This window comes from Orcinus orca, chromosome 16, assembly GCF_937001465.1.
Source record: "Orcinus orca chromosome 16, mOrcOrc1.1, whole genome shotgun sequence".
NCBI lineage: Eukaryota > Metazoa > Chordata > Mammalia > Artiodactyla > Delphinidae > Orcinus > Orcinus orca.
This window is the reverse complement of record NC_064574.1, coordinates 22,509,360-22,534,009: the sequence shown is the minus strand read 5'-3', so window position 1 is coordinate 22,534,009 and position 24,650 is coordinate 22,509,360. Positions and strand designations below refer to the sequence as shown.

At 39.2% G+C, this 24,650-nt stretch overlaps 1 protein-coding gene across 1 annotated transcript in view; it reads left to right on the top strand.

Annotated features, from left to right (window-relative positions):
* Positions 1 to 24,650, top strand: part of CTNNBL1 (catenin beta like 1) — a 170,210-nt gene that overhangs the window by 13,357 nt on the left and 132,203 nt on the right. The window contains exons 2-3 of the mRNA XM_049699992.1: positions 15,857 to 16,045; positions 20,396 to 20,502. Coding sequence (XP_049555949.1) covers positions 15,857 to 16,045; positions 20,396 to 20,502 — 296 coding nt within the window. The remainder of the gene's footprint in view (positions 1 to 15,856; positions 16,046 to 20,395; positions 20,503 to 24,650) is intronic.

The following is a 24,650-nucleotide window of genomic DNA, read 5'->3' as shown; positions in this document are numbered from 1 at the left end:
AGTGTACTCAGTCCCTTGTGGCTAGCAGGGCCCTCCCCCTTCCAATGCTGGACAGTTAGCCTATGTGCACCCCTCTTTCTTGCAGCAGCAGGAGGACCCAGACCTGAAAGCTAGTGGCATGACTAAGGGCCATTGACGTACATGCTTAAGCAGAACAAAGGAACACTTGCTGAGCCTGAAACAGGGAAAGATATTCCTATACAAAGTGATAAGCCAGGCATAGGCTGTCTGGGCTCCTTATCTCTTGTACAGAAGTATTGAGGCCCAAGGCCCATTTTTATGTGACTGAGTTTGAAATACTGCATGCATGAGACTGCCTTTCCCAACAATTTTGTATTGGAATTATTTGATTACATATCTTTCTTCCCATTGGACTTTGAGTTCCTCTAGGGCAGTGACCAGCTCAGTACCTGCTGTAAATACTCAATGAATGTCTCTTGACTGAAGAAAGGAAGGAACAAGGGATGAATGAATGAAGCAGTGAATCAATGATTAGGTGGCTGAATTTGGGTTTCTTCCAGGTATCTTTTTATGTTAACTCTTAGCACCTCCACAGTTGTCTTCTCTTTCTTGTCTCTTACATCTTGATGGAGAGGAGATTAAGCTGTGTTTGTGAATGATAGTGGCCCTAGTCATAGGAGACAGTGGGTTGGGTGAAACTTGTCTTAAATAGCAGTTGATGATCTTGATAAAAGTCCGATTCCAGTACTTTAATAACCTGAGAGTTGACTGGAGTTGTTTTAAAGACCAGAGCTGTCTCTGACTCCAAAACAAGAGATTAATCATTTATTAGCCAGATTTATACCAACTCTATTGTGAGACATAATTGCTGTTTTCTCTTTACCCAACCTTATAGGCAAAAGATAAAACTAACAAGGTTAGTTTTTATTTCATGTTGGTTATATCTGGCACACGCATTTCCATTTGATTTTTTTTCTTAAACATTTATTAAGTACTTTTTCTGGGTTAGGCACTTCCTCGCTGTGAGAGCTTTTTCCAAGGATGATCTCAGTGTGTGGTGATTTGACCAAGGTCACACACTGGTAACAACAAAGTTAAGTGTCTGACCACTAAAATCCATTTTCTCCTCCCTGCACCATGCTCCCCTATAAATGGGACTACTTTACCATCATTTCTTATGTACATTATGTTTTGTACAGGCCTGGGACACATATGGGTTTCTAAAACAGAAAGTGGTAGAGCTGCTAAAAGTACACTTAGGTTTAAGTAGCCTTGGGAAACAGATTAGTGGTAAGCACAGAAACCAGTTAAGGTGGGGTGATTTCCCAATCACATGGTCGTAGGTAGTATGGTGCCCTGGTAAGAGCAAGAGCTTTGGGCTTAGATGGACTATTTGAGTCCTGTCTCCACTATTTTCTAGCTCTTTGACCTTAGGCAGTTCGCTAAGCAAGCCACTACCTGAGCCTTGGTTTCCTCACTTGAAGAAACAGGGAATGGTATTACCTACCTGGCAGAGTTGTGTGAGGATTGAAAAGATAATGAAATGTTAATTTCCAGGTATATAATAAACACACAGTTAATGGTCATTGTTATAAAGCTTGGATAATCGCTTGGTGAGGAAGCCGTAGGAAGAATTCTTCATGGTTTCTTTAAATCCTGCGATTCTCTGACCTCAGTGCCTCCTGAGAAGCTCTTTGTAAGATTTATATCTGACTTTGCCTATTGAGGCCCATCCTGGCTTATTTATGCAGCTTTGTTTAAAAGAGGTGACCGAATTCCCTTGTGTACAGCGTTTTCAGCCAGTGACTCTCTGATATTTAATATGTTTACCTGAATTCTCAAGTTTCTAAGTAATTTCAGTCTGAGACAAGTGAGTAGGATTGATGTCAGGCTGCTTTAACACAGGTGTTATAAACAAGATTAAGAGGTTGTTGAAAAGATACTGGTGGAGCTCTGGGGCTAGCTTTCTAGAATCATTCTAAATTGACAGCTAATGGGTAGTTTGCCTTGATGGCTCTCTCGAGTTGGTTGTAACCAACTAGAGATTCACCCACAGAGGAAACATGCTTATGAAAATTCACTTTGCTTTCCTTTATAAAAAAAAGTAAAGGTATTATAACATGTAATGATGTCTTTGCATGATGCAAAAAAAAAAAAGTTGTCTTTACACTGTTTTAAGGTAATTTTTTTAAAGGCAGTCAATTCTTAAGTTTTTTTGATGCCAAAAGCCTACCAAGCTTCAAAGAAAACTTTAAAAAGGAAAGAGATGGTTCAAAACAATTATTTTATTCTACTATTTATTTAATTTGTTTCTGTGTAAGACACTTACTTAATTATCTTAACCCTTGGTAGAGTTTCTTCCCACCCAGCGAGGTGTGTGTTTTGGCTTATCTGGTCTATTAGATGCTATTGCTAGGAAATTGAGTACCCTAAAATGTTCTTGGAGTGAGCAGTTATTAGTTTGAAATCACTTTGAAGTCAATTTTATAGCCTTCCTGAGAGAGTTGTGGTGGAGATAGAGCTTGTAGAGGGGATTCGTAGCTGGGCAAGAGGCTACCCAGGCTACCAAAGAATTCCTTTTGATCATATTCCACATGGCCAGGTGGTCAGGGTGCCTTCTGTTTTCTGGGCGGAGGAAATATTTCTGACTCTAAGAATAATTCATTTACCATCCTTGTCTTTATTGGGAACAGAGGTATTTTGCTAACTCTAGTGGTTTGTAAAGCTTCTAGAAATAGTAAAACCTTTGGATTGAGGAAAATAAAATGCATCTTAGAAGAAAACAGACATGAAGCCATCTCTTTTCATTGTTTTTGATGGACTCATCAACAGGCATGTACAGATGCCATAACACTAGATACTTCATTCAAGCCGAGAGAGATAGGTAAGTCGGCACTCTAGTGCTGGAAATTGTGTTGTAAAATCGTGCTACATTTTCAGACTTTAAAGTATTACCCATAATGTTGAAAAATACTCTTTTTAACAAGATACTCAGGGTAAAGTTTCATGTGAGTTCTGTCTTCCTTGAAATAAATGTGGCAGCTATTATGTAACAGACTTATGTGGATAAGTTGTAAGCTTTAAAAGGAATAATGGTAATAGCTGACGTCCTAGGCTCTAGAGATCAAAACCATGTTGGAACCCTTAAGGAATTAATAAGCAACTGTGAAAGACCTAGATTTTGTAAATAAATAACATGACTCGTTTCTCACGTATGATCTGGTTCTCACTCATTTATTCCCAGGCCATTCAGTATGCTCTGAATATTCCGCCCCTTCCCATTTTCTCAAAATATCTCCACTTTTTTCTTTCCTGTCTGTCTTCTTGCTAGTATACACTGCCCTGCCTCCCCACCACAATCACTCCTGCTGTTTGAAAGAGGAATGCAGTTTTGAGTCTTGGCAATGACCTTAGAGGCAACTTATAGAAAAAGTAGTTAAAGATTTTCTTCCCCACTTTAGTGTTAATGGAATTGTGCATTGCTAGAGGCAGTAGTCCACTGGCTGGAGACGTCTCTGTCATCACGATTACATGTAACAGGTGTGCCATGTAACTTGCAAAGCCATTGTGTGGGTCTGCTGGTTGCTGAATGCATACTCCACCTCCCCCAGCCTCTGTGACATGCACTTATAAAATATCTAACCTTTGTGTCAGATATTTAAATAATAAAGTGAATTTCTTGTGTCTGAGCCTTTGGAAATAGTTTAAATAATTTAAAATAGCTTTGCCATATTAATTTGTTATTTAATGTTTAAAGATTCAAAGTGGACTGGTGTTCAAGGTGGGTAACCCCTGGGCTCATTGTGGGTTCCCCAGATGATCTGGCAGAGGGAGTTTTACCAAAATCTCCATATAGACAGATGACAGTAAGCGCTTCTGGTCAGTGAGCTTCCAAACAGGCAAGAAGCAACTACAGAAAAGAGCTTTCCTGGCTAACGGCATGGGCAGAAAAGTGGCAGGAGGGATTTTCGTGTTGGTTGAACGATGATGGCAGCAGGGAGAGATGATGCAAATTATGCATTTAGATGATAGTTTCTGAAGTTGTGACTAGGGAAAGCTGACTGGGGGGTTGTGTATACTGCTGCTGTAAAAGTGAGAGTTAGATTCCAGACCCAGCTCTAGGGCTTCAGGCTCATCCTTGAGTCTTAGTTTATTCATCTGTAAATTATGAGGTTGTATGGATACACTTTGTCTGAATCTGAGTTTTACTCTTCTTACCCTCTGAATATCACTTGGTGCCATCATTAGAAAATTTACTAAGCTATGTAGCCCAGGGTGGCATAAAATGATTAAATATGTAGATAGAACACATAGAACAGATGAATTCTGCCTGGTTGCAGTAATCTAATGATCCAAGAAATTCTGAGAATATGCATACATTGTATACATTTGCTAATAGGGAATTATGATTCTTGGATAGTTCATTGGTTTATCTGCCCTCTTCCCTTGTCTCTCATTGATTTAGCAATGTGGGTTAAGTACCTGCTGTGAGCTGGGCACTGTGGGGTGCTGAGGTGTTAGCAGCAAGGGTCAGATCTCAGGGCACCTACCCTTGAGGACCTAGCATATGACTTAGTAGAGGAGATGGAGATTTATTAATGCACGTGTTGTGTGTTGATGTGATACATTGCTGAGGAAGCTCAGAGGTCTCACTGGAGCATTTGGATGACTCCTGGAGAAGGTGGCCTTTGAGCTGGAGTTTAAGGCTGAGTAGGGTTTTTCTAGCTGGAACAAAAGGGGAAAGGAAGGTGGTCTGCTCTTCACGGTAGCACTATACGTGCTTACTCCATTCCAAGGCATCATTTGAGTAACTGAAGGTGACTCTTGGGTCCCTCCCTAACTCTTCTCTCATTCCCTTATTGGTTTTTTCTATGGCAAGGTTTCCAGACCCTGTACTATCCTGCTCATGCAATATTGAGATTGTAATGCCTCTTTTCAAGTGTGGTAGCTAACTCAGCGCTACGGGACTGTAGTCGAATTAGATGTTATGCTTCTAATAGTGCACCCTTAATATGCATTAGATTTTTAAAAAATTAAAGTTGGCCATCCTGTTGAAAATGACATTAACTAAAACCATCAGCTGTTTCCTGAATGAATTATTTTTAAGTCATATTTCCTCTGGCAGGGACTTTATTTGCTATTTTGAATTTAAACAAGGGACTTTATACTGCTCATACTCTTTTGGTTTAACCTATTATGAATCTATCTCTCTGTACTACCATTCACCCACATTTCTCCGTCTGCCCAGTTGAGTGACTTTGTGAAAGATCTTGTTGAGATAAAGGTACTCTGTAGGTATTGTAAACCCTTAACCTTAATCAGCAGTAACAATATCAAGGGACTACAACCAGTGGGGCATGACTTGTTCTGCATGATTCCCTGCTAGCTTCTAGTGGTCTCCTTTTTTTTCCCCCCTAAGTATGTGCATAACCATACCATTTTGCCAAGTTTATTTCAGATCATTTTTTAAGAAATAAAATATTATAAATACAGTTGAAGTGTCCTGTGTACCCTTCCCTAATCCCATTTCATTGTGTAGCTGTCCTTAATCCAACTTCTTTATTACCCTTCTTAGAAGCGATCACTATCCTGAATTTGGTGATTATTATTCCCAGTCATTTTTTTTTTAATGATTACTGCTTATGTATGCATCCAGTGATCATTGAAATTTTTTTTCTTATTACAAATATGCTCCAGTGAACATTCTTTAAATATGTCCTTGTGCATATGTCTGAGAATTTCTCTAATGTGTATACCTAGGAGTAGAACTGCTGGGATAGTCATAGAATATATGCATTTTCAGTGTTACTAGGTATCACCAGTTAGCTCTGTACTCATTTACTCTTCTATCAGCATGTTTTAATTTGTTTCTCTGTATCTTCACTAACACATGATATTGCCAGATTTTAATTTTTTTATTTTTGCCAACCAGATGATATTTCCTGGTTTTTATATGCATTTCCCTGATTTCTAATGAGACTGGGTCCCTTTTTACATGCTTATGGGCTACTCAGTATTTTTTCTTTTGAGATCATAGTTGTGATTCTATTCCTTGTCAAAAGCTGAAAAGTCTGTTGTATATATAGGACTTTGCAGTTAGCTGTCATTAAAAGAAATTGAATCCTAGGCTCTTTTTTCTTTAAAGTGCTGTATCTTTATTTTATTTAATCTTATTCTCCCTTATCTTACTAAAGACAATCCTGTGAGGTAGCAGAGCAAGGGCAGAGCATTTTTTAAACGCAGTGCTGGTAAGTCAAATGACTTATCTAAGGTCATGTGACTTTTAAGTGATTCACTAGCACCCAGATTTTTATGATTATTGGTCCACTGCTCTTTGCATTGTATACTGTGTTGCTTTTTTTAGGTCAGTGCAGTTCTGTTGTTCTTAGTTTGATGTCTAATATTCCCTCCAACACCTAGTAGAGTGATGTTCAGGTTCTGTTAGCTCAGTAAACACTTCCTGAGTGAATGATCATGGTTCTGATGTAGCTGACAAAACATTCATAATGTCTGTTAAAATGGAGGTAGTTTACCTTACAATGATTTTACAAGTATCTGCCTCTGTTAGGCTTGATAAAGAAACAGAATCAATATTCAGCTTACTGATGCAGCTGTAGAATTAATCAGAGAAAATGTCAAAGTAAATTATGCATGCTAAAGAATAGTTTGTACTTCCAAAAAGAAATCTACACACCCTTTGGAAACGAGATGGATATATATTCAGGCTTTAACAAGGAGTAAGAATTTTTTTGGTAGGAAAAATTGATTAAGTAGTGTCTTCATGACTAGTGATTTAAATTATAAATCATATTCATGTTACTTGTCAGCCAGTCAGATTACAGATCATAAGTGAGATCTTTGGTAATGTTAATTTTTGATACATTGATTCCCCCTCACCTCCCCCCCCACCGTGGACATTGGTAAAACCCACATTCTCCAGTAATTACTGTACTCTTAGTACCTGTAATTTTTTAAATTGGGAATTAATAAGTACATGAGGGTTCTGTTTAATATTTGCAATGACTTTGCTTGGAGATTTTGAGGAATTTTTGGTACCTGGTTTTTCTTCCAGAAAAAAAAGGTGGCATATTGCCATGATTCTTGTATAGGCATAATATATAATTATATATGAATATCTGGAATTGCCACTCAGATATTTCTTTTTTTTTAATCAATACATATTTATTGAGCATCTATTTTCTTAACACCTTTATTGGAGTATAATTGCTTTACAATGGTATGTTAGTTTCTGCTTTATAACAAAGTGAATCAGTTATACATATACATATATCCCCATATCTCTTCCCTCTTGCGTCTCCCTCCCTCCCTCCCTATCCCACCCCTCTAGATGGTCACAAAGCACCGAGCTGATCTCCCTGTGCTATGCGGCTGCTTCCCACTAGCTATCTATTTTACATTTGGTAGTGTATATATGTCCATGCCACTCTCTCACTTTGTCCCAGCTTACCCTTCCCCCTCCCCATATCCTCAAGTCCATTCTCTAGTAGGTCTGTGTCTTTATTCCCATCTTGCCCCTAGGTTCTTCATGACCATTTTTTTCTTTTTTTGTTTTAGATTCCATATATATGTGTTAGCATACGGTATTTGTTTTTCTCTTTTTGACTTACTTCACTCTGTATGACAGACTCTAGGTCCATCCACCTCACTACAAATAACTCAATTTTGTTTCTTTTTATGGCTGAGTAACATTCTATTGTATATATGTGCCACATCTTCTTTATCCATTCATCTGTTGATGGATACTTAGGTTGCTTCCATGTCCTGGCTATTGTAAATAGAACTGCAGTGAACATTGTGGTACATGACTCTTCTTGAATTACAGCTTTCTCAGGGTATATGCCCAGTAGTGGGATTGCTGGGTCGTATGGTAGTTTTATTTTTAGTTTTTTAAGGAACCTCCATACTGTTTTCCATAGTGGCTGTATCAATTTACATTCCCACCAAGAGTGCAAGAGGGTTCCCTTTTCTCCACACCCTCTCCAGCATTTGTTGTTTGTAGATTTTCTGGTGATGCCCATTCTGACTGGTGTGAGGTGATACCTCATTGTAGTTTTGATTTGCATTTCTCTAGTAATTAGTGATGTTGAGCAGCTTTTCATGTGCCTCTTGCCCATCTGTATATCTTCTTTGGAGAAATGTCTATTTAGGTCTTCTGCCCATTTTTGGATTGGGTTGTTTGTTTCTTTAATATTGAGCTGCATGAGCTGTTTATATATTTTGGAGATTAATCCTTTGTTGATTCGTTTGCAAATATTTTCTCCCATTCTGAGGGTTGTCTTTTTGTCTTGTTTATGGTTTCCTTTGCTATGCAAAAGCTCTTAAGTTTCATTAGGTCCCATTTGTTTATTTTTGTTTTTATTTCCATTCCTCTAGGAGGTGGGTCAAAAAGGATCTTGCTGTGATTTATGTCATGGAGTGTTCTGCCTATGTTTTCCTTCTAAGAGTTTAATAGTGTCTGGCCTTACATTTAGGTCTTTAATCCATTTTGAGTTTATTTTTGTGTATGGTGTTAGGGAGTGTTCTAATTTCATTCTTTTACATGTAGCTGTCCATTTTTCCCAGCACCACTTATTGAAGAGGCTGTCTTTTCTCCACTGTATATTCTTGCCTCCTTTATCAAAGGTAAGGTGACCATATGTGCGTGGGTTTATCTTTGGGCTTACTATCCTGTTCCATTGATCTATATTTCTGTTTTTGTGCCAGTACCATACTGTCTTGATTACTGTAGCTTTGTAGTATAGTCTGAAGTCAGGAGCCTGATTCCTCCAGCTCTGTTTTTCTTTCTCAAGATTGCTTTGGCTATTCGGGGTCTTTTGTGTTTCCATACAAATTGTGCTATTTTTTTGTTCTAGACACTCAGATATTTCTTAAAAACATGATAATGATATTCCCTTACATTGACATAGCACTTTATAGCTTACACAAAACCTCTCTGTAAGATGTTTTAACCATCACAACAACCCTTTGAGTGGGTAGAATTTTCTGTCTCTGATGACTCTGATCCCTAATTATGAACTTTGGCTGATGATAGTTGCCGCATTAGAGATTGTGAGCTTTTTCAGTTCTGATGCCTTAAGCAAATTTGCAAGGGAGCCCTGATGTTAACTTTGGCAGGTTTCATGCCTGCAAATATTGATTGAGCCAGAAGCCCTAGTTGTAAAATGTCACCAGTGAATGTGCAGCCAGCAAAGGCAAGGGAAAACTCATTACTGCAGCTCATCTGTAACTTCTGGGTCAGGCCACTCACTACCATCTGGTAAAAATGAATGTTTGAAAACTCCTTTTTATTCTGACAAAATGTAATCAGGTGAGGTTAACAGCAGATGATTTCTGAGCACTTCGTATTGGTTAAAGCAATCCGTCCACAAGCTTGGGTTTGTGACATTCCATATGTCTAATCACCTGAAGAGGTATCAGAAAGCTTTGAAATTATGAAATCCCCAAATAAAGGTAGGAAGGAATTTAATTATGTGTACACCTCCCTTAACTATGTTGCATACATTCTTCCCATCTCATACTGAAAGTGTTTATTCTGAAAAAGAAAAGGCAATGAGAGAGGAAGAATGAAATAGGATTACTGTCTTAAAATAATATAAAGTGTTTTTTTTTAAATGTGAGAGTGAGATTAAACCTATTTTATATTGCTTTAAGGAGAAATATTATGGACTGTGGAAGAAAATTATTAAGTTGAAATGTTTCCCCTTAATTGAATGAACTCTCTGAGTGATCCAGAGATGGAGGAAGTGCAGTTTAGGAGGAGGTTAAGTTTCTGGTCACCGAAAGTGTTAGGAAACCCCAGCCTGTGCCTAGCAGAAATATTTTAAAGGGTTTTCAAACCTCAGAAAGATAATTGAGTTACATCAAGGATTCCTAAAGTCTGGATTGTCTCTAGTGACTCAGAATTATTGCAAGAGGTTTTGAATCCAGATATACTCAAGCATTTTCTGTAAAATGAATCTCAATCTCTCAAAATCTCTCTCAAAATTAATCAGTCTCTCTTTTTCTGTTTCTCCGTGTCTTCTCTTCTCTCTCGTAAATGTGGGAGTTAAAAACACAAATTCAATGAAAAGTATTACCAAATACATAGAAATGTATTTGTTTGTTGTCATTGTGTATTTTCTCAATTACTGGATACTAAAAAAGTGCAGCTGGGGTGGGGTCTGTCAAATATTTTGACGTTAAAAATGGGATCCTTGTTTTAACACCTATTAATGGTCAACACCCTCTCCAACCTTGAGGTTCTTTGATTTTAAGTCAGGTGTGTCCAGGAGAGATACACGTATTGTCTTCTGTGGGCTAAACTGTGTTTAGCACTTTAGAAACATTGGCCTTTATGTACATACATATATATATATATAAAACGTCTGTGTGAAAGTGCGGGTTGTTCCTAGTTTATAGATTGAGAAAACTCAAGCCTGGAGTGGGTAAGTTACTTCCCAGGGCTGCTAAGTAGAGGGACCAGGATTTGAATTTAGGAAAATCTGACTCCAAAATTCATTCTCCAAACAGGATATCACCATTGCACACAGGTTAGGAATGACTAGTTAGTATAGCGAAGGAGGAGACAAATTATATTGGGAATTAGAAGGCTTATATTATTGCCTACCACAGACAAGGTGCTTAAACCCACCGAGCTCAGGTTTCCCTATTTCTGTAAAAAGAGGGATAAACTAGATTATCTCTTTCAGCTCACATTTGAGTCTTTCCCATTTTTTGATATTTAGGAAACAGCACTTTATGCCCCCACTTGGAAGGCCCTTTTCTGAAGATATGTGACCTTCTTGATGCTAGGTGAAGAATTCCTGGTTTATTATAAAGTTAATAGAAGATTTCCTTTGAATTTTTCCATTTCCTTAATAAAAGTGAACATATTTTTCTTCCGTTAACATGAAAGTACATTTTATGAAAATTACTCCACTTCTTAGCCAGGTAACATGGAATATTGAGCTATATTTAGATGTTCCCCCACAGTATACATCTACATTGTTATAGCCTGGTACAAATGTGCTCTTCACATTAATAATTGCACTGTGTGTTTTCATAATTTATCATAATGATACCATTATTGCTTATTATAGAAGTCCCCTTTCTTCTCCCCCACCCCCAAGTCTAATTGAGGTCGAGACAGACCATAAATGCGATAATATAGATTGCATGCTCAGAGGAAATGGGGTTGGTTTCATAGTGGAGTTTTAATTTAGGATTCGTTCTGGTGATGTAGCCTCTTCCTATGGTACATTACTTTGAGCCCAATATAACTGCATTTTCCCACAGCCCCTCATTATAGCTACAGCTTCTCACTGCTTTTTAATTAAAAAGAGGGGGGGGGAGAGAAATGCAACCTAAAGCTTAGGTTGGATATTGTCTGGGTATGCAGGGACTAGTCTAGGCAGATTGCTTATTTAATTTTTTAATTCTTTCAAAGCTTTCATGGAGATGTCTTGATTTCTATTTCTAGGGGGATGGGTATATATATCATCCATCATACACACACAAACACACACAAGGCATCAAGATTTTTGGAAAGTAAAGACATATTATATGTATATTCTTGGAGCTTCCTATAAGCTTTGAGCAAGTGGGAATCCTTTGTGTATCCTAGAAAGGGTACCAGCTGTGTGGTTGGATGGTGGCAAATGCTTAGTGAGCATTTATTCCGCTCACCACCTATTGGGAATAAGGCAGGGAATGTAGAAGATTGTAAAAATCCTTAAAAGGCTGATATTCTAGTACATCAGAAGTTAAGAGTTAATCATTTTTCTGCTGTGGGCAGCAGAAGCAGAGAAATGACTTTATTAAGAACAGTTTCTTTTGTCATTCCTTCATCTTGAGGGATTCCAAACACCTTTCAGATACCAAAACAAATTAATCTCCAAAGGTGACTGGTAAGACTCGCTTAATCCTCTTGGGATTGGTTGTGTAAAACGCAAGGAGAGCTCGGGCCTGAGCTGATGACCTCTCTGACAGGCTGTGAGTGCTCCCTTTCTGGATCCAGAGTCCTTTGTCCCTTCTGTAGTGAAATCAGTTCGGCAGTTCCTAGGTTCTTCCCCACTTACATATTCTTGCTTTGTTTTGTATAACTGATCACTCTCTCAGTGGTGAATACTGGTAAATATAATCTAGAAGTTTATTTCTGGGGCAGGGTGTTGTTAGCTTCACAGATTTTAATGGGGATCTTTTACAAATAGGACTTCAGCTGTATATGAGTCCCTATTTCATTCAGTGTTGCCAGAAATCCAATTTCATTTTGACATTATCAGGGAACAGGAACCCCTCAGATGAAAATTCCCTAAACCTGGGATGTCTAGTATGGTAGCCACTCACTGCACATGGCTGTTGGGCACATGAAATAGGGCTGGTTCTGTGTTGAGATACACCACGAGTATAAAATACATTTACCAAATTCCAAAGACTTAGTATTAAAAAAAAAAAAAGTAAAATACTTCATTAGTAATTTTTTATATTGATTACATGTTGAAAAGGTAATATTTTAGATATATTGGATTAAATAAAATATATTATTGAAATTAATTTCATGTTTCTTTTTTTGTTTGGCTGCTAAAACAATTTTAAATTATATCTATGGCTTGTATTATATTTTGATTGGACTGCTATGTCCTGGATTGTTAAGCCCCTTGATAGCAAAGCAATGTTTGTCTTTATGCCATGTGTCCCCAGTCCCCAGCACAGTGCCTTATATATAGTTGGCACTTATTATATATTTGTTAAAGAAATGAATTTTAACCTTTATTACTCAGAATGGTCAAATTTCAGAAATGAGTAGGAACTTCTCTATTTGGAGGGTTAGTATCTGAAAAAGAATTGAGAGTTGAGTAGAGAAGTAAAGAACAGAAGTTTTTAAAATTTCGCCTTGGGAGAGAAAAATGCTGAAATAAAATATATCAGGCCTTTGGGAGGCTTATCCATCTGTTGGAGAGGGAGGTGGGAGCTGTTATGTTTGTCAAGGAACCATGTCAAAGCATCCCAGTGGGATGGGTTCTGCTGTGCTCTGCTACAGAGTTGTCCTCCATGAGGGGAGCTAAAGCTGAATACCCTGTATGAGGGGGAAGGAAATTGGAGATACAGTGGCTAAACCTAAAGGTTGCCCTCTTAGGAATGTGCTTAGACTATTCACAAAGATTAGCAAAGCTATTCTTGTCTCAAGAATCCGTTCTAGCCCTGTCTATCCCTGTGTCCCTATTTAGACATTACCCTAATGGAAGCCTGGGACTGGTACTAGGCCAGGCTGATTACTTGAGGATCCTTCAAGCCTTGGAATTCTTTAATAAATTATTTGTTGAATGAATGGTTTAACAAATATTATTTTAACTTGCCTAACGTCTTGTATGACTTATGTTTGGGTATATGTTCTTGCCTGAAAGTCCCTCAGATCTGTCTCAGCTAGGGTCCTGGAATCATGGAAATTGGCAAACTTCCCAGAGATCAGTTTCAACTTTTAGAAGGCACCAGGTTGTCTTTGCAAGAGTTTATTAAAGGATCTCAGGCATCCTGTCACCCTGCTTATAAAATAGAACTGTTAACTACTTCTCATCCCCAGAGATGGGGTGAAGATTAAAAGGAGTGCTTTAAGTTCTGCAGAAGGAAAGTGCTATTTCAGTGGAAATTATTAGTGGTAAAAATGAAACTCCTCCTGGACCTCTGAAATGTTTGTTTTACAGAAGTGGATTGGAAGATGTGTTCAAAAGAGACATTGCCATTGTTCTTTTTTTTGCATTTCTTAACTGTGGCAGTATTTAGCTTTCTCCTTTTAATTGTGGTCCACTGCCTTTTCTCTCTGCGCTGAGATAAACAGTCCAGAAATCTCCTCTCCGTGGAGGACTGTGGAGCTCATGCTTTGATTTGGCTGCTGCAATAGGCTCACACTAATCAGAACCGCAGCAGGGCTTGTTTTAGGAGCCTGAAAGAATTAGTGCTCCCAGAGGGCTGAAGTTCCTTACCTGCTGTGGAGCTACCTAGTTTGAAGCCTGCCCTCCTTTAGGAGCAAGCTACCTCCTTCTCCTCACATGAAAACCACCACCTCCTTTTTTTGTACTCTGGTTACTGGCATGTTGATTTCCTTTTTCTTTTTCTTCTTCTTTTTTTTTTAAACGTGTAGACTAGTAATGATGACAACAGATTTTTGTAATTTTTATATTTATGGAAATAGAGTGTGATCATATGAAATTATAATCCATCCCAGGGAGACTCAGGAACAGAGTGAAAAATAGCAGGTGGTACCCCACAAACCGAATTGTCTAATGTGAGTTTTCTAAGCAATGTCATATGCTTAGACTTACTGAAGCACCTGGTATGTGGAATCAGCAGGGTACATGAATATAGAGGGGAATGCCTTTGTACCACTCGGGTAGCAGAGTTCAGTAACAGTGTGGGTTATAAGTCACAGGGTGAGATGTGTATCATGTGTCTGTTATCACCAAAAGCAACTTAGCAGGCTGGCAGTGAATGTAGCATTTTCTTCACTTTGGTAGTAACATACCACATTGTACCTAGCACACTGTTGGTGTGTGCAGTTATTGTAACAGATAAAGAAAAGCTCGTTGAAGAGCCTAACACAAATGTTTTGTGTTGGGGAAGACAGAATCATTTGGATTAATTAACTCATAGTAATAATTTTATATATTTGTTTAGTATTGTTTAGTGTTCTTTCACTACAGTTTGCCACCGTTTGGTACAAACTTCCAGTTATAAGGTAAATAAGTTCTGGGGACCTAATGTATAGCAGAGTGACTGTAGTTAATAATACTGTATCGTATACTTGAAAGTTGCTGAGATCTTAAATGTTCTCGCCATCAGTGGTGGTGGGGAAAGGTAATTATGTGAGGTGATAGAGGTATTAACTAACCTTATTGTGGTATCATTTCACAAAATATATATGAATCAAATCATCATGTTGTACACCTTAAACTTGCACAAATTATATGTCAGTTATATCCCAATAAAGCTGAAAAAAATTTTAAAAAACACACAAAAACATCTTTTCTGAAGTTCACAGGGAGAAAAGGGTAATAATCTCCACTTGCAGATGAGGAAAGTAAGGCTTAGAGAGGTTAAATGATGTGCCCAAAGTTGCACAGTAGTAACTCGAGCTGAATGGAGATATTGGGCTGTTTGATATCTAGTGCGGTGCTCTTTTTCCTCAGTTCTGAGGCCCATTTCAGTAGTGCCCTATTTTATTCCAGCTGAATGGCAAGCAATTGTAAAAACTCCTCCATGGATTGCATTGTCAGAGGGAGAATGAGACCCTAACAGTGCGGTGGGAAAAGCCCTGGACTAGGAGTCCGGAAGTGCCGTTCTATTTTCAGTGCTGCTCCTGGCTTTGTGACCTTGGGTAATACTTGACCTCTGGGCCTTACTCTACTCTGCTGGAAAGTAGGAATTTAGAATGTTGTAGACCCTTGGAAGTTGTGTATGTAATATTCTCTGTTTGAATTACTTGTGAGTGACTATAATCTTTTTTAAATCTGAATTAAAACCAGGTACTAAGGGATTGGTGTTGGGGACTGAATCCTAACTAGTAAATTGAGCTTAACCCAGCGTTCCCTTCTCAAAGTAGCCTTGTTCCCCGTGATTTCTGTATATACAGGAACTTCTGTGAAGTGCTAAACTTTACATATTGAAAAATGCTTGTAACAAAAACCAGCTGCCTTGTAGGTGACTGTAATCATGTATTTATAGAATCGTTGCAGGTCTGAAAAATAACCACTTAGAGCTTTACTTCATTCTGTGGGAGAAATTGTGTGCTCTGGTGTTTTTCAGTCAGGGAATTCCGAAAACTTTTAGAATGCTTGGTATGTATGCCCTTATACATATTTTCCAGCTCTAAAATCCTGTGTTCCTTTTTTCTCTTCCTTAGCCCAACAGGGGCACAAAACGTCCCCGGGATGATGAAGAGGAAGAGCTGAAGATGCGTCGGAGACAAGCTGGTACTCGAGAGCGTGGCCGCTTTCGGGAGGAGGAAATGACTGTGGTAGAAGAAGCAGATGATGACAAAAAACGGCTGCTTCAAATCATTGACAGAGAGGGTGAGGAGGAAGAGGAAGAGGTAAGGTGGCAGAGCTGGGCTTGGAGCTCAGATGCTCGGCCCTGACACAGCATCTGTAGAGTGTAATTCAGTGCTAAATGCTTAATTTCCCTGAACTTCCCAGCTTAATCTGTAAAATGGGGTTAAGAATACTTATTTCACAGTGTTGACATGAAGGTTAAGTGGAATAATGGAGTTGGGAAAGCATCTTACAAACTGTAAAGAACATTACAGATAGAGTTTTTAAATTATTCTGGATTATATATTATAATCGAGGCCCAAGCACTGAACTGTGGGGCAATTAGTATGGACTGAGGAGGGTCAGAGAGGCTTCCTAGCCAGTACTGAGGACACATAGAGGGCACTCATTTTTAAGTACAGTCAATAGTCTTTGAAAGAGGAGTAGAATTTTGTCAAACAAGTGGAGGAAGGGCTTTTCAGGCAGTTGAGATGGCCTTCGCAAAGCAACGAAGTTGAAGAAATTAAAGGCGCAGTTAGGGGATTAGGTATTTAGATGTGACTGAAAAAATATGGTTTAGGGAAAGAGATACCCAAGGCCCTTTCTATTTGCTGTTCCTCAAGGTGCCTTAGGGCCTTTGCACTGACTCCTGTCTCTGAACCCTTTTACTTCTGTGTCCTCTGCTGGCATGCTTTTCTTCCCCTGATGCTTTTTACATGACTGGTTTCTTCTCATTCAGGTCTCAGTTCAGGTGTTTCTTCCTCAGGGAAGTCGTTCCTGTCTCTGAGGTAGCCCTGCAAGTCGTTCTCTTATTCTCTTATCACTTTATTCTGTATACTGTCTTCACAGCACTTATCATGATCTGAAATTCCTGTTTGTTATTTTACTCATTTGTTGTCCTCTCCCCAACCTCTGTTGAAAACAGGGACTGGCTCTGTTTTGTTCACAGCTGTATCTCTAGCATTCAGAGCAATGCCTAGAACTTGGTGTAGGCCCTTAACAACTATTTATTGAATGAATAAATGAATGAAGCTGAAAAGAATAGAGGTAAAATATCAGTGATTAAAAATAATGTGACCTTACCTTTGTGTCTCTTTAAATCCTTAAGTGTTAACTTGTATGTAATTTCACTCTGACATTTTGTTCAGTATGAATTAGATTCTTAAGAGCCAGCTGTTTTTCGGTTCCCTCAAAGACTTGATGCTAAGTTTGGATTTAAAAAATGAAACTGGAGTGTGAATCTGAGAAGAAAAAAAAATTGATTCATATTCCAAAAAGGTCTTTATTGTGTTATGACAGTAACTCTCTCCTCATTAGGATTTCTACCAGTGGTAATTCGGTGGTCTGCCCCTAAGAGATGGTGACACTTTGGAAATCTGTGGTGAGAAACAGTCTTGGATTTCCTCTCTGAGGGCAGCAGCCCTGCCAGCCTTAGACAAACAGTGTGTGTAGCACATCCTCCCTCTCTCCCTCCCTCCTTACTAGCTTCTGATCAATCTGTTAGCCCTGCAGCAGCAGTTAATTGGCAGGTATAATTCCCGTGTTGGGCAAGGCTGGTACTGGAGGATTAGGATAGTAGCTGTCATGGGTATAAGGTTTCTAGCCTGGAAGACAGAAATGGGATGTGGGACCAGCCCTTCTGTTAAGGGATAGGGAAAAAGAGGTCGCTTTGTAAAAATGACGCAAGGAAGGCCACAAGTCCAGGAGTTATTTTCTCACTGCCACCAAAGTCCCATTTGATGAAAAACAAGTGATGTTTGCCCCTGTAAAGTCAGGTGAACTTGTAAAATATTATTGTCCTTTTTGTGCTACATCACCAGCGTTCATCTTTCTGAAATCTCCCTCTGGTTTCTGACGTTGAGCTATTAGAGATACTGCTGTGGCTGATGACTAAGACTGATAATTCGGTTTTCCCCCAGTGTTGGAGAGAAATTAAAGGAGGGAAGGCCAAACCCTGGAGAGGCTAAGACTTTGGGAATCCTATGAGAGCTGTATTATTAACACTAATAAAGTTTTTTCCTACAGGGCTGGCAGGATGTTAGCTAAGGGAAAGAAAAGCTGTAGGTACTGAGATTGCTTGAAAGTGATTTAACCCTTTCCTAGCAATTTAAATTATTTTAGTTAAATCCCAGTGACAAGTTGGGTACATTAACAATCATGCTAATAGTTACAATAACAGCTTATATTAATAGAGTGTCATATAGTTTATAAAACAATTTTATGTACCTCATGTCTTTAGGTCATCTCTATGATGACCTAAAGTAGTTTTCCCCTTTCTCCCTGCCTTCCTTCCTTCCTTCCTTCAACAGATCTTCATTGGATGTCTCCTGTGTGCCAGGCCCTATCATGGGCACTGGAGAGTCAACAGTGAATAAGCAGACATGGGCCACTAACAGAGGTTTGGGGTTGTGGAGAGATTACTGGGCCAAATCCTGCCAGGCCTTCCTTATACAGGTCATGTGAAGGATTTGGGACTTTATTCTAAATGCCAAGTGGATGAATTCATTTATGAGGTAGAATCAATTAGACTTGGTGAGGGTTTGAAGATTATATTCAGCAAAGTAACATTGCCACGTGGGTAGTAAGTAGTGAAGCTAAGCTCTGAGTCCTGACTGAGTCAGGGCACTGACTTCAGTTTTTTTACCAAGTCAGGGTACCTCTCCTTAAAGCTGTAGACACTGGGGAGCGGGTGGGGTTCCAACAGAGTACCTCAGGGTCCAGGAGTCACTGATAAAATCTAAGAAAGGTGTCATGCCCAAAATGAATGTATAGGTATCTCCCACTTAAAACTCAATATGTCGGGGCTTCCCTGGTGGCGCAGTGGTTAAGAATCCGCCTGCCAATGCAGGGGACATGGGTTCGAGCCCTGGTCCGAAAAGATCCCACATGCCACGGAGCAACTGGGCCCGTGCTCCACAACTGCTGAGCCTGCGCTTTAGAACCCGCGAGCCACAACTACTGGGGCCTGTGCACCTAGAGCCTGTGCTCCGCAACAAAGAGTAACCCCCGCTCACCGCAACTAGAGAAAACCTGCACACAGCAATGAAGACCCAACACAGCCAAAAATAAAATAAGTAAATTTAAAAAAGAACCTCAATATGCCAAAATCTAAATTTAATAGCTAACATTTTTAGGTACTTAAAAAATTATGAGATGATTCAGTGCTTTCATAGCTAACATTTTTAGGTACTTAAAAAATTATGAGATGATTCAGTGATTTCCAAAAGGATCTATTTCTGGTTCTCCATTTTTTTTTTTTTTTTTTTTGCGGTACGCGGGCCTCTCACTGTTTTGGCCTCTCCCGTTGCGGAGCACAGGCTCCGGACGCACAGGCTTAGAGGCCATGGCTCACGGGCCCAGCCGCTCCGCGGCATATGGGATCTTCCCGGACCAGGGCACAAACCCGCGTCCCCTGCATCAGCAGGCAGACTCTCAACCACTGCGCCACCAGGGAAGCCCTTCTGGTTCTCTTAATAGCAGTTTCTTTATTGCTTTTAGGTGTGAGTTTTGGTCAATGACTACAAAGTTACGAAGCTAGGAGTTGGGAGAGTGTTAGAGAGGCAGAGTGCACCGCAGCACATTACTTTAAACTGGGAACTAAACTGAGGAAAAAACATTTCTGAAACTTTAGTGTAGATTTTTTTTTTGGGGGGGGCGAATGATTCTGTTTTCAAAAATTCACTTTATTTACCTTTGTAGGTATTATTCCAGTGTATGAAGTAAGAATATTCTGTATGGTCTGCTAGTTTTTTTATGCTTCCTCTGAGCGAGGTTACTAAATTCTTGTTGCTGTATCGGGATTCCAGGTACCTGTCTGATACCCTTCTCAGTAGCTAGTAAGGACTAGATACAGTAATGTATAATATAAGAAACACAAAGCAGTGACTATTGCTAATTAACAACCATTCTTATGGGTGTACAAAAATAGGCTATAAGTTGAATTTGACGTATGGACCATAGTTTGCTGACCCCCGGTGTTGGGAAAAGATTGAGGGGCACTGCCACTGACTCAGGGTTTGACCTTGAACAAGTTCTTTAAACTTCTAAATGTTATCTTACCTGTACAACAGAAGAGAAGGACGAAATAAATATTAAACAATATTCATTTAGTATCGTTGCTTACTCCATGCCATACAGTATGCTCAAGAAATATTTGTTGAATGAGTGAGTCTTTAATACCTTAAGTTGAACTTCCTGTGCTAGATGTGAGACACACAGAGTGATGATACAAAGTAGCATGTGATGTACACCCTTAACCCTCATTCTAATGGGGGAGATAAAGTATTTACTGTACAGTTAATCCAGAAAGGTGAGGGGCAGAATGGCATGTAAGAGCCACGGGAAAGAAGTAGTGATTAGTGAATAAGAAATCCCTTTGGACTGAAATTGTTGCATTTGTCTCTTTACCCCAGGAAGAGCCATTGGATGAAAGCTCGGTGAAGAAGATGATCCTTACATTTGAAAAAAGATCATACAAAAACCAAGAGTTGCGGATCAAGTTTCCAGACAATCCAGAGAAGTAAGTCTCTGTTTTGCTGTTTTTGCCCTTTCTCCTCTGAGATGTTTTGTTTGCTATTTTGTTTTGCTCTTTGTGTATTTTGTGTTCCCAGGATGACCCACATGTTTGGGAAATCACTAAAAGTACTCACAGGACTCGGAGTCAGTGGTACTCAAGGATACACAATATGATCAGCAAGGGGAAAAGACACATCAGGCAATTTGGAGAAATTCATGTACAGGCTTCCTGTGTTTTCTCCCTTCCACTGGGAGGGGTCAACAGACCTGCTCCTTTTTCCAGCAGTGAAATACATCATCACATGTGCAGTGTTTCTGTTAGGAAAGCCCGTTTGAGACTCTTGAGACCAGGGTATTTATTGAAGACAGATCATAGCATTCTCTGCCAGCAACAGCTACCAAAATTCCAGACTCACAGAAGGAAAGCAGATGTTCAGTGCCCCAGATGGGCAAAGCAACCTTATCACTTAGGAATTGTTTCAAAAGCCAGGTTCCCAGCTGCCAGCCTAAGACCGGGCCCTTCTAAGGATCAGGCCTGTTATGTTAACTCTTTTTTGCATTACTCTTCTCAAGGCCCCAGGAAGACTGACCATGGCTGCCATTAGTGATAGCTTTACTGTTGAGAAATGTCAAAGGCTTTGGGGTTAGACAAATATGGGTGTGACTCCCACATGACCTTGAGTAAGTCATTTCTCCTTTCTTAGCCTCAGGTGTCTCATCTGTATAAAGAAATAGTACCTTCCTCACAGGGTGGTTGTGAAGAATAAGTGAGAATAATGGCAAGTGTTTAGCTCAGTATCTGGCACATAGTAAGTGCTCATGAAATGATAGTTAATATGGTTGTTACTACACCAGCTCCTCAGTGCACTGTGAAGTGCTATAATGAGGAGTCTGATAACTTTGCATCAGTTTTGAATCCTAAGTAAATGGATTTTCATATTTATACAGATTTTAATGTCCTAAATCTCTCTTTTCCTCCCTTCCTCCCTCCCTCCTAGGACATACACTTTTAATGAATCTTAATATGCCTAAGGCCCCTAGGCAATTAGGAGTTGAATAGTATAGTCTTTGCACTCAAGTTTAAAGGTTACTAGGGAGACTGACTATAAATGCATGGTAGAAGGAAGTATACTTTAAAAGAAATACAAGCAAAGTACTGTGGGAGCAAAGAGGAGAAGCAGTGAATACCACATCAGGGGCTATTGAAGGCTTCACAGAAGAGGTGGTATTTGAGCTGGGCCTTGAAGAATGATTTTGATTTTAGTTAGGCAGAAAACATGGAAAGGCATGCCAGGCAATGTGACTAGCAGGAACAAAGGCACAGAGTTATCAGAGGGCATCCTGTTGTCATGGCAACTTGGTAAGGCTAATGTGGTCCACTACATTCTCTCTGTACTGTGGATGAGGAGGTGGAGAGGGGAGAACCCGGTTACTGGACTTGGGCCACAGCCCCCTTTGACAGTAGGAGTAGCTAGATCAGAGCTCAGCTTTCCCCACACCAGAGTCCTATCAGTTTTTGTGCTGACCTCTGTCATGCAGCAGTAATTGCACTTGTCATACTGCTGTGTGTGTGTGTGTGTGTGTGTGTCTGTGTGTGTGTGTGTGTTTGATTATATAAGTAATACATGAATAGATTGTCATCGTAAAAAATACCAATAGTGCATAGTAGAATGAAAAATGAAAGCTGTCCTTCACTGCACTGATCCCCTTTCCATTCCTCTACTTAGAGATAGCGCCTGTGAACACTTCTGTGAGTATCCTTTTTGATTGTTTTCTGTACACTTATTTACATATATATAAATATGCAAATATTTTTCTCCTACCTAAATCATACTGTACATATTCTGCACCTTGATTTTTTTGGTCACATAACGGAAGATCTTTCAGTGTTGGTGCATGCATATTTACCTTATATTTTGTGCCTGGTGCATAGCATTTCATGGTTTGGAGATACCATGATTTATTTATTATGTTTCTATAGATGGACATTTGGTTATTTTAAATATTGGCTTTTATGAACAATGCTGTAGTGAACCTCTGTGTACATGTGTCTTAGTGTACATGTATTTCTATAGGATACACATCTAAATGTTGAATTCCCAGATTGAAGGGCATGTGCGTTTTAAACTTTGATAGCTACTGCCAAATTCCCCACCATATCCTTTAGTTCTGTCACCAGCAGGTCTCTTTCCCTACGTTCTTGCCCACAATGAATTTGATCTCTCAACATCTTTGCCATTTGTTTTATTGTTATTTCTTTACTCAGTGGTCTTCCTGCATTAGACTCTGTGTTCCTTTTAGTTGGTGTGTATTGTTTGTCTCTGTAGTACCTAGCACGGTACCTGCCATACTGTAGGCACTCAGTAAACAAGAGAGATCTTATATAGTTGATGTCATATTTACTACATCCCTATTGCTTGGAACCCAAGGATACATTATGAGGCAGCTATGCCACAAGTTGATGACACTGGAAATTTAAGAAATCCAATTTACTTCTTGGAATGGCAGTATTACCTTTGCCCGCTTGGTAGGTATACTTGTCATTTTAGAGCAGCGAGTTTCTGCAGCTTATGTTCACCATCTACATCTTAGGTACGACAGATGCTATATTGTTACAATTCATGAACTGGTTTTAAGAAAATGTTGTTTTATTTAAAAATATCAACAGTGTTTTCCATTCACACAAAATTTATATACTATTTTAGTTTTAAAATCTAAACATTTGAAAATTGAAATTATACATAAAGAACTTTTTTTTTTTTTTTTACGTCCAAAAGCAGTTAGGAAACTACATTGTGTTTTAACCTTGAGTTCTTGAATTCTTACTGGTGCAGTGTCTTTTATAATTTTCTAGACCAGCAAGGTGCAATTAAAATGAAAATTGCTAGAGCATATTTGAATGAAACTTTCCGGTTGAGATCAGAAACATTCAAATTTATTTTCCCATATATGCAATTGTCATTTTGATTGCATACCAAAAAATGCCTCTCTTCATTTGGCTGCATTTCAGATTCAATTGACACTTCTCTTATGCAGCCTGTACTTTGCACTGTGTGATCTTTCTCCCAAACATCATATCTGGTAGAGTGTGCTGTTTCCCTAGTAAGTCCGTTAGTAGTTTTTCTCTTCATTTTTGCAGGGGCAGAATTATTTAGTTTAGTGGTCCTCAAATTTTTTAGTCTCGGAATCCCTTTGCGCCCTTAAATTATTGAGTACCCCAAAGTACTTATCTAAGAAAATTCTAGAATATTCAAGTACACATTTCATTAGCCATTAGGGCAATGGTATCATCACATTGTTGTATAGTTGTCTGAGAAACTCCACCATACACTCCTGAGAGAATGAGAGTGAAAAAGGCAAATAATGTTTTGGAGTTGTTGTAAAAATAGTTTTGATCTTATAAACCCCTGAAAGGATCTCCAGCCACCACCTGCAGTCCCAGGACCACACTTTGAGAACTGCTGATTTAGCCAGGTGAAGGAAGCATCATGTTGTCTGTGCACTTACAGCTGGTTTTGTGATTGCAGGAGGACTCGTTGGTTTCTGTTGTTCTTACAGTGTTTTTGAACATTGCTGATCACTTGCTAAAATTCACTTTTGTGGTTGAGGGAGAACATCCTGCTGGTCTGAAGCAAATGTACATGGGCAAGCTAGCAGAATATTCTCCATCCTACCAGATGGAATCAGTGACCCCATCTCAGCCTGGGTTACTGTTTTAATATGTTGCTCTATTGCTTTCCCGTTGACCTCTAGCTTGATCCTCTCCCCCCAGCTGTGAGTCATCTGTTGCTGAAGGTATACCTAATCCCTAGGCAGCCGTCTGCAAATACTGTAGTGTGTGATTTTAAATGAGTAGGCTTGTACTTTTGTCAGCAAAAAGAGAATTTTCTTTGTTATAGTGTAGCAAACTTGAGGGTATCTAGATTCATTGACTACTACATGCCAACGCTTGTTAGGCATTTTATTATCTCTTTTAATCCTCACTATAATTCAGATAGGAAGATCAAGGAAGTTGAGTTTTAGAGATAGGTTAGTTAATATTCTGTCTCCCTTGACAAGGCTGAGCCCAGTGCTCTGTGTTCCAATGGCAATTTTCTTGGGCAACGCTGGATATCCTTACAATGAATTGTATGTAATAGATTATTTATATTT